The 13,972-nt window shown below is 42.1% G+C and overlaps 1 protein-coding gene across 2 annotated transcripts in view; it reads left to right on the top strand.

Moving 5' to 3' along the window:
* The first annotated feature begins 6,499 nt into the window (after positions 1-6,499).
* The window catches only part of LOC110314749 (UDP-glucuronosyltransferase 1-9-like), a 16,422-nt gene continuing 8,949 nt past the window's right edge, over positions 6,500-13,972 (top strand). Inside the window, exons 1-2 of one of the 2 annotated variants that reach the window (XM_029534636.1) lie at positions 6,500-7,421; positions 7,674-9,866. In XM_029534636.1, the coding sequence (XP_029390496.1) occupies positions 6,570-7,421; positions 7,674-7,745 (924 nt within the window). In that variant the 5' untranslated portion in view covers positions 6,500-6,569 and the 3' untranslated portion in view covers positions 7,746-9,866. Of the gene's footprint in view, positions 7,422-7,673; positions 9,867-13,972 lie in introns of those variants that run through there. The other variant, XM_029534637.1, reaches the window with a different exon arrangement.

The following is a 13,972-nucleotide window of genomic DNA, read 5'->3' as shown; positions in this document are numbered from 1 at the left end:
ACATTTCTCTCCAGAAGTGTGGACAAGGTGTGCATGCTGATCACTATGGACCCTTTCTCCTGCTTTGTGTCTGTTAGATCTTGATGGTTTTCCTGGGTCATTCCAAGAGAAAAGAATGCTGGCAGTGTTGGGAAATGGCCCATGGAAGAAAATCAGAAGTGCACAGCTACCTCACACCATTACTTTAGGTTGGGAGAGAGATGGATGGGGAAAGTGGACAATGAGAGGAAGAACTTCTCAGGTGCAGGAGTAGTTGGGACTGGTTAAAATCCTGGGCTCAGAACCTGGCTGTGGTGTCGAGACACAGCCCTCAAGCTTGAGCACAGTGCTACAGGGCCTGGGTTTGCCCTCTTTATGTACTTTTCTTTATATGAGAGCTTGTGTGCCCCCACTTCACCTCTATATAGTTGTAGGTCCCTTTTCTTCTTCAGCTTTAGAAGAAAAAGTAGGGAGGGAAAATAATTGACAGGCTCCCGATGTCCCCAAAGTGACCTTAGCTTCCTCAATGCAGGTGAGCTGGTGGGCAAGGGGCCAATCCTTGGGACCACCCCACCTTCATTCCTCATCTCTGCAGTTCCAAGTGCTGCCCTGCTGGATAGGAGACTTATGTCTTCCAGTGAATATAGCCTTGGGCAAGCTCAGTAGGTTAGAGACCTGGAATCTGGTCCATTAGGGACTAGATACATGTTTACCTGGCTTTTCCTTGTCATTGCTTGTTTTATTTTTGTTTTTTTCACATTGCATTCTTCTATGTAGTCCTGACTGTCCTAGGACTCACTCTGTAGTCCAGGCCAATCTCAAACACACAGGGATCTGCCTACCTCACTTCTTCCTGGGTACTGGGTTTAAACGTGTTTGCCACCACCATTTGGAGTATCCCATGTCTTTAGTGGAGTGTGACTTTTCTTTTTATTCTGAACAACACATCTGTGAGTGAGTGTGGGCTGTGAGAGAGTAGTCTCCTCTCTCATTTTTCCTTTGTATCTCAGACCTGCTTGAATCCCCTGGCATTCAAAGGAGTCCATGTAAGTGGAGTCTGTGAGCAAGTAGGGTATGCACATGTGCCTAAGTATTTCAATACTTGGCTTCTCTTCATTTCCAGTTCTAGTGCTTAGGGCCAGACAGTCATACCAATGCCTTAGGGTAAAGGCTCCACTTCCCGTTCTGTCCTATAGATTCTGAGATCTCTACAACACCCCCGTCTTTGTTTTTGGTTTTGTTTTTGCCATTACTATGCTATTTAATCTCAGTAACCTTGAAGTATAGTTTGAAAACAGGTTTGTGACACACCCAACTTTGTTCTTTTGCCTTGACTAAGTAGATTTCTTTTTGCCTTCTTACGGACTTTAGGACATTTTTCTTCTGTGTGAAGGCTGTGCATTTCTATTATAGTAGGGATTACACTAAGTCTGTAGACCTCTGTGTGGACATCCTAGTTAGTTAGGTTTCCGTTGCTGTTGTAAGTACTCTGACCAAAGCATCTCAGGGATGATAGGAATTATTTCACCTTCAGATGGCAGTCCATCATGGAGGGAAATCAGGGCAGGATGTCAAGCAGGGTAGGAACTCTGGAAGCAGGAACTGAAGCAGAGGCCACGGAGGAACACTGCATAGGTCTGCTTGCTTTTCCTGTCTTGCTCAGCCTGCTTTCTTATATAACCCAGGACCATTTGCCCAGAGGTGATACTGTGCACAGTGAACTCGGCCCTCCTGCGTCTGTCATGAATCACAAACATGATCCATAGTCTACAGGTCAATTTCAAAGTGGTATTACATCAATTGAGTTTCCCTCTTTCCAAGTAACTCTAGTTACTGCCAGGTTAACAAAATCCAACCAGCACAAGAAAATATAGACATTTTAACAGTACTAATTGATCTTACCAGTGAGTATAAGGTATCATGTATTTCTCTTTTTCCATTATTTACATTAACATTTTGTAGTTTTCATGACATGTGAGTGAAAAATCTGCTCAACGTCATTGGGGCTATCCTTTCTGTATGATATGTGTCTTCTTTCTTGTAGCTTTGGGGGGATTATTGTCATGCAACCAGAGGTTAAGTGGGGAGAAAAACTACACTTGGACAAAAGCTAGGTTGACCTTTCCCCTTGTGAGTTTTTGAACTTGACAGACATCTTCACAGGCACCACACAGGGTGTGCCACTGATGTGTGACTGAGGTGTGGATGCTTCCCACTGTGACCACCTTGTCCTTTCTTCTTTCCATTAGAGGCATAGATGCAGAGTTTAAACTGTGTTCCCTGTCCAGTGATAAGTGAGAGCTCCCTGGAAGCATCTCAGAATGCTGTGGGGAGCGAACCTCCAGCCAGAGCGTCCTCCCCACTGCTGATATGTGGCTCTGTGGAAGCGAGTGGATTGATGTGACTGAGGCTGTCTTCCTTTGGTTCTCAGTTGGATTTCATTCAGGGCTGTGGACCATGAAATGAGGTGCGAGTTAGGCATTCAAGGGCCAACAGAGTCCTGGTTTATGGGTAATTGCTAATGAAGATTTCTGTGAGCAGAAGGCATCTGAGGATTCAGATGGTGTCAACTGCTGAGCCCCTCCCTGATCTCAGTTTTGTTTGTGAAACACAGTGATCAGAAAGTGCCACAGTCACTGAGTCCCATGGTGACTAGGAAAGTGTCAGGTTGTGCTTAGGTTCCTTAAATGACNTGTGTTGTCTTTTTAAGGACGATCATGCAACAGTATTGGCTGCAGATCTCCTCACCTACTCCTCCTTAGGTCACCTTACTTACTTCCCATGGGGGACCTCAGGAAGCCTGTGTAATGCCCTGGAATTACATAGAACAATAGAGATGATTTGTGTGGTTGTTCTGTGCAGGCCCAGTATAACCCCTCTCAATACCTCTGGCTGTGCATTGGTTTCCATGTGCTTGAGGGTTCGGCTTCCGCTTCTGGTCTTTCTCAAGTAATCTCTTCCTCCTCCTCTCCTTCTTTCTTCATCTCTCCCCTCCTCCTCCTTCTGATAAACCTATGTAGTCTAATCTATAATTCTAGATGTATCAAATAATGATAGTCTTAGAGAATCAGAGCTCATGTTGACTTTTCTAGTTGGATGGACCCCTGCCTTTGCCTTGTTTCAGATAGCTGATCTTATAGTGCAATGAGACCATTGTCAGGGTGGCTGTCTGGGCACTCCAGGAGCTTCTGAACAAGTTAGTCACAAACTATGTTCTATGGTCAGGCCGTTTGTCAACTCTGTATCTGACACTAAGCAGAGCTGCCAGTGAGTCTCTGAGGTTAGAGTGCTCTGCTCAGGACCAGCCCTACACAGAGACTGGTACTGTACACAGTTGATCACCTGTCTTCTGGGCAAGATAGCTGTAGGGTCTGTTTCTGCATAAAATAAGTGGCTTTCTGGTTTACCAAGTATGTCAACTCTGCCTCCTTTCCTGAAGTGTGTAGAGGTGGAGATTTTCCTGTCAGGGAAGAGCTGTTTTACAGCCTTGGACATTGAGGGCATCCACTGACGCCCACAATCAAGCAGGTATAGCTCCTCCACTTCTGAAACCTGGGAAGGAAGGAGACCCTGTACCTAGGTTGAGTGATTGGCCAGCTCATTTTCTGGATTGTTATAGCCATTGCTTGGTTTCTCTCAGAAGAGCCCTAGAGGTGGCACTCTCTTAATGTAAGGGTGAGTGGCCACTTCTTTTTCAACCTCAAAGGTAAGAGTTTTAGGACTTGGAAATGCTGAAATATTTAAAGTCATTGAGGACTTTGAAAATGGACTATGTTTTACAATAAGAGATATTCATGAGACTCGGGGAGGAAGAGTGCAAGATTATAGCTCAATGTGATATCTATGCTTCCAGTTGAAAAACATGGAGCTGTGGTGTTTACTTCAATCACCAGGTTACAGAGTCTAGAATCTCCTGGAAAGAGTGCCTCAGTGAGGGATTGCATAGGTGTGATTGGTTTGTGGGCATGTCTGTGGTGGGATCATCTTAATTCCATTAATTGATGTGGGAAGACACAGCCCACCCTGGGTGACAACATTCTGTGTGCAGCCCCTCCACTGTAAGAATGGAGAAAATTAGCTATATAGTAGGTGCACATGCAGATATTTCTGTCTGCCCTCGACTGAATGTCTGAGACAAGTGTCTTAAATTCTTGCTGCCTCTTCCTCTCTGTAGCTTTGGACTGTGGCCTAGAATTGTAATCTTAAATAAACCCCTTCTCCATTATGTTGATGTTGAGAACATCCTTTACCATGGTAACAGCATACTGTGATACAGTGTATAACTAAGTTGCCCCAAACATCTTAAAAGCATCTCTAAGAACTCAGTGGATAGATTTGGGTCTCTATATCTGTTTTTATGGGGTACTGGGTGAAACTACTCAGATGGGTGTTATGATAGCATCCTGTTGGCAATATTATTAGGATAATATTATTAACAATGTCAAGGGTGGGCTGTCTCTCCTGGCATTGGATTCAAGTTGGGCCAGACATGGGTTGGCCCTTCCCTCAATTACTGTTCCTGCTTTATCCTTGTACCTCTTATAGGCAGTAAAAATTGTGGCTGAAACGTTTTATGGCTAGGTTGGTATCCCTGTGCCTTCATCAGGTTGGTATCCCTCTGTCTTGCCTGGTTATAGATGGTGCCCAGCTCATGTTCCATGATCCCTATTGCTAGGTGTCATTGCTAGGCTCACCCTCATAGATTCCTGGGAGTTCCCATTGTCCTAGGTTTCCAGATTGTCCCAGAGATGTCCCCTACCAATTCCAGTTCTCTCCCCAACCATCCTCCCCACCCCGGATCCCTCTTGTTCCCCTTCCTCACCCTGTCTCCCACCCAGTTGCTTCTCTCCATCCACCCAGATGTCTATTTTAGTTAAGCATCCTCCCTTGGGAAGTCTCTCCTCTGAGAAGAAAGAGAGGGGAGTAGAAGAAGAGGAGGTGAGAGAACAGGACTGGGAGGAGAGGAGGGAGGAGAGAGAAGCTCCAAACAGGATATAAAGGAAGTAAATAAACTAACTAATTATTGAAAAAAAGGCAGTGGAATATACCAGAGACACTAAGACAAATCCATCCATAGTTTGATCATGGTTTTCTGCCAGTGTTAAGCCTCTCAACCTGTAAATAGTGGATTGTTGAACAGATGTTGAGCTAGTGCATAAAGGTACACAGGAGGAGACCTGTAATTATACCTTCATACCACACTGAAATTAGCTTAAAGATGATACATGATAGCATAGAAAACTTAATACCAGGAAATACTTACTGTATGTGATGAAATCATCATGACCTTCCTCTGAGAGTCTCTCCATAGAGGTCACACTGCCCTCTATGCCTGTGGTGAGAGGAGTGATGTGTCTACACTTTGGCTAGCCAATCCCTCAGAGCATCACTGTTTTACACCCAAGTCAAAGGATTTTCAGGACTCCTGTGTGAAACATTAAGTGATTAGATTCTCCATTAAAAAGACACTGCCAAGCCGGGCATGGTGGCACATGCCTTTAATCCCAACACTTGGGAGGCAGAGGCAGGCGGATTTCTGAGTTCGAGGCCAGCCTGGTCTACAAAGTGAGTTCCAGGACAGCCAAGGCTATACAGAGAAACCCTGTCTCGAAAAACCAAAAACCAAAAAAAAAAAAAAAAAAAGACACTGCCTTACATGGTCATTATTTCCTGACTCACTCAATACCAGGACTTAGTCCATCAGTCTCTCCAGGGACTCTGATGAAAGATGCAAGTCCTAGGCTCTAGACCCATTGGTTCTGAGAAAAGCTGCCCCCTCCCCTGACCATGGTGCCTGCAGTAAAGTAATCTGACCTTCATCATTGGAGTCAATGACTTTTTCAGGCTCAGGTGCTCTTCATCAGCTATCTTGTGTCCAGATGTCTGTTTAAAAGACAGGCTTAGAAATAAAAGTCATCCTGTCTTAGAAATGTTGCTTAAAAGAACAGAAACCTCCTAGTGAATATCTAACACAGTGAGTGTTTCCTATTTTGACAGGGACAGTGGCTGGCTTATTAGATGACTGGAGTCCTACAGCAGAGCAGAGTCCAAAGGCTCAGGAACTGTCAGTCAAGACTCCTTAACTGTCAGATCCATGGTTTCAAAGCAACATAGAGTAGATTTGAAACCTGGGAAGTCCTTTCCATCAAAATGTGTCCTTTACGGAGTATCCTGCTTCTGTGTGACCTCTAGCAGTCTCTGTCACTGTGTGTCTTGCTTAGCTTCACTTCTTATGCTGTAAAAATGACCATGTGGTGGTTGAAGATGCCCCCTTAAGGCAGCCTCTTACTTTATCTGAATCATCAACATCCAAATTATTGTTTCATAACTCATTCCAAACTGTTTCTGAAATAGAAGTCATGATGTTTCCTAAAGAAAGATCATAACCCCTTTTAACCTGGAGAGCATACGAAAGATATTTCTGTCAGCACAGTTAAGTATTACTCTTTTGAGTAAATCATTAACACTGAATTTGACTTCACTTGCAAACATGCAAATACATGTGTCCACCGCAGAAGGTTTTCTGGTTCCACTCTATTAGAAAAGCCTACAGTCATATCAGCTGGATTGCTCTGGGCTCTGATTGTACTATGGCTCCTACAGCCTTCCCAGCCTCCCTCCTCTGTGTGTGCCTGCTGCTGGCCTCTGGCTTGGCCCAGGCAGGCAGGCTGCTGGTGGTGCCCATGGATGGGAGCCACTGGTTCACCATGCAGATGATTGTGGAGAAACTGAGCCACAGAGGGCATGAGGTGGTGGTAGTCATCCCAGAGGTGAGTTGGCAGATGGGGAAATCACTGAATTGTACAGTGAAGACATACTCAATTTCTCACACTCTGGAGGACCTGGACAGAGCATTCAAGTATTTTTCTGACACTCAATGGAAAACTCCAGAGCACAGTATACGTTCTCTCGGGACAGGCTCAGCCAGACCTTTCTTTGAAATAATATTTTCACACTGTAGGGGTTTGTTTAATGACAAGAAGTTAGTGGAATATTTGAAGCAGAGTTCTTTTGATGCTGTGTTGCTGGATCCTTTTGATGTGTGTGGACTGATTGTTGCCAAATATCTGTCGCTCCCATCAGTGATCTTTGCAAGACTTGCATTTTGCTACCATCTTGAAGTGGGTGCCCAGTGCCCAAGTCATCCTTCCTATGTTCCTAGACTTTTCTCGAAATACACAGACACCATGACTTTCATGGAGAGAGTGTGGAACCATCTCTCCTACATGAAGGAACGTGCATTTTGCCCCTATTTTTTCAAAACTGCTGTAGAAATTGCCTCTGAAGTTCTGCAGACCCCAGTGACTATGACAGACCTCTTCAGCTCAGTGTCCATTTGGATGTTTCGCACTGACTTTGTGTTGGAGTTCCCCAGACCTGTGATGCCCAACATGGTCTTTGTTGGAGGGATCAACTGCCTCCAGGGGAAGCCACTTTCCAAGGTATGTTATATATGCTTTAGCACCTGAAGATAGCCATAGCTTTGGTCAATATAAAAAGAAATTCTTTACTGGTTTGTGATTTACTATTTTTATTGTTGTGTATGTCACTTCTTTTGAGTTAGAGAATGTTTCTTTTTTTTTTTTGTCAATTTACTAATTAGGAGAATAATTCCATAGAGGTGACTTATTAATATGGATGTGTACAGTTGTGAGATATTTGTATATAAATTCCAATGGTCAATCTAATTTTAGAGTGAGCCAGAGGAAAGCATCCCACATCTGAAAATGCCACAATGCCACCGGATCATTTGTCTTCTAACCTAGAAGAGGCGTTTAGAGAGACAACAACAACAACAAGAACAAAACTCCTTCAAGCTGCATTTAATGTTTTCGTAAACATTGAGAAAACACTTCAAGTGTCGGAGCAGCATTCAGTGTGTGGAGGTTGTTCTCCATAGGAGACTCACTCAGATTGCACAAAGTTCAAAACTTTTGATATGATACCTAGTATGTAATGTCTGTGAGTTTCTGGTTTTTAAGAACACACGAGATAAAACAGAATTTTACATTTCAGTGTTGGACAGTTCAACAGAAAATTCAAAGTGGCCAGAGACTTGTCACAACAATCATAGTATTCTCATATACAGAAATATGAAAACCACTTGTTGACACATTCAGAGTTCCATAACAGTACTAAACTGAAAACTAAAGTACATCTGCAGCTGACCTGGTGCAAACCCATGTTGGCCCTGTGTACTCCGTGTCAGTATCTGTGAGTTCATATGAGCTTTGCTGAGTTTTTTTAGAGTGCTTTACTCTCCTGGTGCCCTCTGTCATTTCCTTCTCCCCAATTCTTCCTGCCTCCTCCTCCTTGGAGTTCTCTGACCTCTGAGGGAAGGGATTTGATGGAGATATCTCCTTTAGAGCTGTGTACTTCAGGGTTTGTCTCTCTGAAATGTCTTGCTGTGGGTCTCTGTGTTTGTTCCCATCTGCTGCAAGAGGAAGCAGCTATGCTGAAGGCTGAATAAGACCCTGACAATGAGTCCAGCAGAACACCAGTGGGAATCACTTTATTGTTACCTCTTTTTAAACCTTCCCACAGTATTTGGTTTTGCCTTGGCTCTTGAGGCTATCTAGACCCAAGCAGTGTTAGCAGTGAGTTCCATCTCATGGAGTGGGCCTTAAGTTAAATCAGACATTGGTTGGTTCATCTCACAAGGTTTGTACCTCCATTGCTCTAACATATTTTATAGTCACAACAGAGTGTAGGTCAAACATACTCTGGTTGGGCTGATGATTACTTTTCTTTTACTATCCTGCAGCATCCCTTTCCATGGCATAGACGCTANAGCATGGGTGTGAAGGTTCTAGTAGGCACCAGCTCCAGCTTTCCATGTTCAGTGAGTTGTGTGTGTTTTGTCTTCAACACTGGGACCTTGCTGTCAGGGTTGTGGTGAGCATCCTATTGTCTTGGCAACAGCCTGGGTTGTTTGGTGATTTCCATGATTTTCTTTTGGCTAACAACTGAATTACATCAAACCCAGTCCCAGTATTGCAAGCTTAATTAGATTACAAGATTTGGCTGGCAGGGTATTTTCTCCTTTGCCTTATGGATGCTTTATTAGGATTGCCTTCCTATTATAATTATAGGAAGTTTCCACTGCACTAGGTTTGTACAGGGCCATTCAAATGCTCTTCAATTTTAGCTGGCTCTTCCAACAAACCCCTCCTTAGTATCTTTTCTCCTCACCCTCCCCATCTGACTCCTCTGCTCTGATGTCCTCTTTTGGCTGCTGTCCACCCATAAAATCTATTCTATGTTCCACTCTCATTGAGATCCATGTGTCCCTCCTAGGTCCTTCCTCTATGCCTAACCTTCCAGTTTCTATGGATTGTACCTTGATTATCACTTACTCAATGGCTAATATCCAAATAAAAGTGAATGCATACAATATTCTTTCTGCGTCTGAGTTTTCTTAGCAAACATGATTTATTTCTTAGAGCCATACATTTGTCTACAAATTTCTTGATGTCATTTTTAGGGGGGTTTGAGACAGGGTTATTCTATGTAGCCCTGATTGTCCTGTAACTCACTGTGTAGACCAGGCTGGCCTTGACTTCAGAGGTGCACCTGCCTCTGACTCATGAGTGCTGGGATTAAAGGTTTGTATCAGGACCACCTGGCTTAACTTCCTGCTTGACTGCTCTAAGATTTCAGGTGTGTTATTTTCATGATCAGTGTAGCTAACCTGGGCTCTTTTTGTTTCAATATGAATTTGAAAATTGACCTTTTCGTGTCTGAAAAGAATTGTGATGAAATTTTGATGAGGATTACATTGAATCTGTTGATTGTTTCAGGTAGGGTGACCTTTTAAACTATGACAATCCTACAAATGCATGAGCATGGGAGATCTTTCCATCTTCTGATATCTTCTACCATTTCTTTCTTCAAGGACTTGGCTAGAATTTCCAAGATATTTTATATTGTTTAAGGATATTGTGACAAGTTGTTTCTCTGATTTCTCTCTCAGTCTTTCATGTGTACATAGGAGGGCTACTGATTTTCTGAGTTAATTTAGCTGAAAGTGTTCATCAGCTGTTGGAGTTCCCTGGTGCAGGTTTTAGGGTCACTTACATACCCTGTCATATTCTCTGCAAATAAAGATATTTTTACTTCTTTCTTTTCAATTTATACCCCCCCTGATATCTGTCAGTTGCATTATTGCTCTAGCTAAGACTTCAAGAACTAAATTGAATAGGTGTTGAAAGAGTGGACCACCTTAACAAAGTCATAAAGATGCTTGATATTGTTTTTCATGCATTTTTCTTGCAGATATATTAGAGACACAAGCCAAAGCTTTACAGACTTATCATTGTCCTTTAGTGATCACATTACAATCTTTTCATTGAGTGACCTTATTTTGCAAGTGATCATTAGTAATATTTACTAGCTTTTTATATTTGATTTTGTTAAGAAGACTGTGGTAACTCGCTTTAATACTTTCTTTCCATGGACATATTATGTTCTGATGTCTTATGAGTCAAGAAGTATGATTGGTAGGTAATCAATCTGGGCATGTGCCACACTCATGCACACCCCACACACTTAGTTACACACACTCACACAAACCACCACCATCACCATTGCCATCAATATCAGTACAACCCTCAGTCTCAGACACTAATTCACACACCCAATGCTCAGCCACACACATTCACAGATATGTGCATATGCATAGGTTCTTGATAATGAGCTGGCATACAGTACAACCACACATATAATGCAACAAACAAACAAACAAACAAATAGAAACAACCCTAGGACATTTTATTTGTTGTATTATTTCCTATGGCAGCCATTTTTCACATATAGTGTTTGTATTGTTGGGGAACAGACATTATGGATGGGTATACAGCCGTATGCTGAATGATTGTATGTGCCTAGGCATGTATTTGTGTTTGCTGTGCTAGGTCCTAATTAGGATTTTTGATGATAGTTCTGTAGCACAGCACCCATGAATCTCTCTGGATCATTCTTTACAGAGGCGTAGTTATATCTCCTAGCAATGGAGACTCCATGGAGTTGCCATACACAGAACAGCATCAGAGTTGGTTTGGTCTGCACCACCCTGCCCTAAACGAAGTGTCCTTTGGTGTGGGACATGCTTTTCTGTGATCTTCTCTAGCATTCTTTCCACCTTCTTGCCAACTAAATCTCAATTCTTGCCTTTTATCCTTCTTACCCTTCTTCTGATGTTTAACCACCCAAGCACATTATAGATGCAGAGACTTTTAGTGGACATTTCTCAGTTTTTCTGAATTCTCAAAATCACAACACAACATTTGGCAACTGTCTTTGAAACTTGGCATTGCCATAGAGGGCATGATTTTCCAGAGTCAAAGTTCACAAAGTTCACTACATATTTGTTCTCAGCAAAACACACAAATATGTAGTCAGCAAGAACAGCTCAGTAATTATTCTCTGAATAAGTTATTGAAGGTGAGTGTAACGTTACCTATAAAGACAAAAATACATGTCTTCACTGAGTTAGGTTGGTACCTGTCCATTTTCCTGCTATTGTACTAGAGATGTAGAGTCTGACTGTCTAGATTTCTCTCCGATAGACTTCTCTCCTGGCTCCTACACCTTTTCCAGTCTTCCTTCCTCTTTGTGTGCGTCTGTGTCTTGTCTCTGGATTCATCCATGCAGAAAGGCTGCTGGTGGTGCCCATGGATAGGAACCACACATTTTACTATGAAATCTCTTTTGTGTAAAGTAGCCTATAGAGATCATGATAGCATGAGTTAGTGGTGATGGTTCCAGAAGTGAGTTGGGTATAGGGACAAACCCTGAATTCTCTGGGGAAGACTCATTCGGCTTCTCACACTTGCTGGAGTAGGGTTTTCCTGACACTCAATGGAAAACTCAGGGGATAAGTATGTTTCCTCTCACAGTAACCTCAGCTGAAGGCTTTTATGATATCATATTTTCACTATGTAGGAGTCTGTTTAGCAATGCAATTAGTAAGTTACCCACAGAAGAATTTCCTTACATATTCCAGGACAGTTTTGATGCCTGCAACTTAGTGGCTGCCAAATATCTTTTCTTTTAACCTATGTTGGTCATTAGAGTAACATTTGTTCTAATGTTCAAGGAAGTACTCAATGCACCAGTCCATTTTCTGTTGCTGGACTTTTTAATCCTAATAAACCTATATAAACCACGAACAACCTAGATCCATTACTGTAAGCCACATATGTAGATTGGGCAGATCTAGGGCTATACTAACTTAGACCCTAGCCAGAAGGTCCCGTGTTACTTGCTGTTTCTCCTGGCCACTGTGTTCTAGTCCATGGTGGCTTCCTGCTCTGCTGTCTTCTCTCTCTCTCTCTTCCTGTCTGCCTGAAACTCCCTGTCAAGTCCCCAATCCCACCTTTGCCCTCCACTGCACAATCGCAGTTGACCAGCTAATTGGGTAAAAGATCACATGACACCACATAAGTTAGAATGGCAACCACCTCTTGTGGAACCAGTGTTAGCATTAGGATATAAGCAGCATCAGGCCAACCCAGTCCAGGTTCCCATGTTTCTAAGCTTCCCTCCTACCTTCCAGGTACAAGGACTTTCTCTCTCCAAGAGGGAGTGTGGAATTACTTTTCCTTTTTGCTTGAACAATTATTTATCATAGATTCAATTCTAAATTCTCCAAGTTCCCGAGACAATGATCTTTACAAATGTCCCTTTTTTGGTGTGTACAGACTTTCCTTCTGCCTAAGCCAGGCCTGTGATGCTCAACATGGTCTTCATGCTGGGACCAATTGCTACCAGAGAAAGTCACTGTCTCATGTGTTTATCTGTCTCTTAGCATAGGACATGTGGCTGGCTTTGGTAGTAGGAGGGAAACATTACTTATTAACCTATGATTTGTTATGTATGTTTTTTTATAGACAGTTTCTTGCTCAATGAGTTACTTTTTGCCTTCTTATATAATTTAAGTTACCAAATCTTATAAAATTACAATCACTGGTACATACATACATACAAACATACATACATGCATATATATCTACATATATGTAGATATAGATTTCATTTAGTTATTTATAATTTTCAGATTGTTTACAAAATACTGATTTTATTTCTAGCTCTTCATATTAGTCTTTTATTAAATCTCTGGGTTCCACACTTACAAAAGTGCTTAGATGATAACAATGTTGCTTTATAAAATCTTTGAAGCCAGGCATGGTGGCACACGCCTTTAATCCCAGCCCTTGGGAGGAAGAGGAAGGCAGATTTCTGAGTTTGATGACAGTCTGGTCTACAGAGTGAGTTCCAGGACAGCCAGGGCTATGCAGAGAAACCCTGTCTCGAAAAAACAAAAACAAAAAAACAAAACAAAACAAAAAACAAAAACAAAAATCTTTGAAATTATTTTGAAATATGTATATAGGGTGTATTTATGGAATGCATCAGTTTATTTTCCTTGTTTAAAATTAATATAGCAATTTGTGGGTAATAGTGCCCCTTCCTTTGTCCTTTTTAAGAAAACAGATCATGGATGTCTTCATAGGTAGAGCTTACAGATTTCCCATAAAGACTGAACTGCCTTAAAAATCTTCATATTTTCAAGAATCAGGAACAACAGACATTCAAGCTCTTGCTTCATATTTCAGGATTGACAGAAATATCAAAAGCATTCTGAAATACATGTTTTTGTTTTAATTCTTTCCTTTTTTTGTCATTCTTATTCCTGCCTTGTGTCCTAGATACAGAGTGCCTGGGCCTTCTTCTATGCATGTCATCGATTGTGTATAATAGAGCTCATCATAGAGTTTGAGAAATAGNTTTGAAACTAGTAATAATGTGACAGCATGACCAATGCTGGATGACAGTGGTAATGTCCTCCTGCCTTCTTCCCTCTGGTTGTTTTCTAATTAATAAAGTTATAAATTACCTTCTCTGAGCAATAATATTGGATGTAGCCACANTTTTTTCTTGACATTTCTGGATCTCGAACTCTCGTTCTTAAACGTGAGGGCAAACAAGCTAC

Source organism: Mus pahari, unplaced genomic scaffold (assembly GCF_900095145.1).
Source record: "Mus pahari unplaced genomic scaffold, PAHARI_EIJ_v1.1 scaffold_11861_1, whole genome shotgun sequence".
Taxonomy (NCBI): domain Eukaryota; kingdom Metazoa; phylum Chordata; class Mammalia; order Rodentia; family Muridae; genus Mus; species Mus pahari.
Note: the sequence above shows the minus strand (reverse complement) of the source record. Positions and strands in the feature narration are given on the sequence as shown.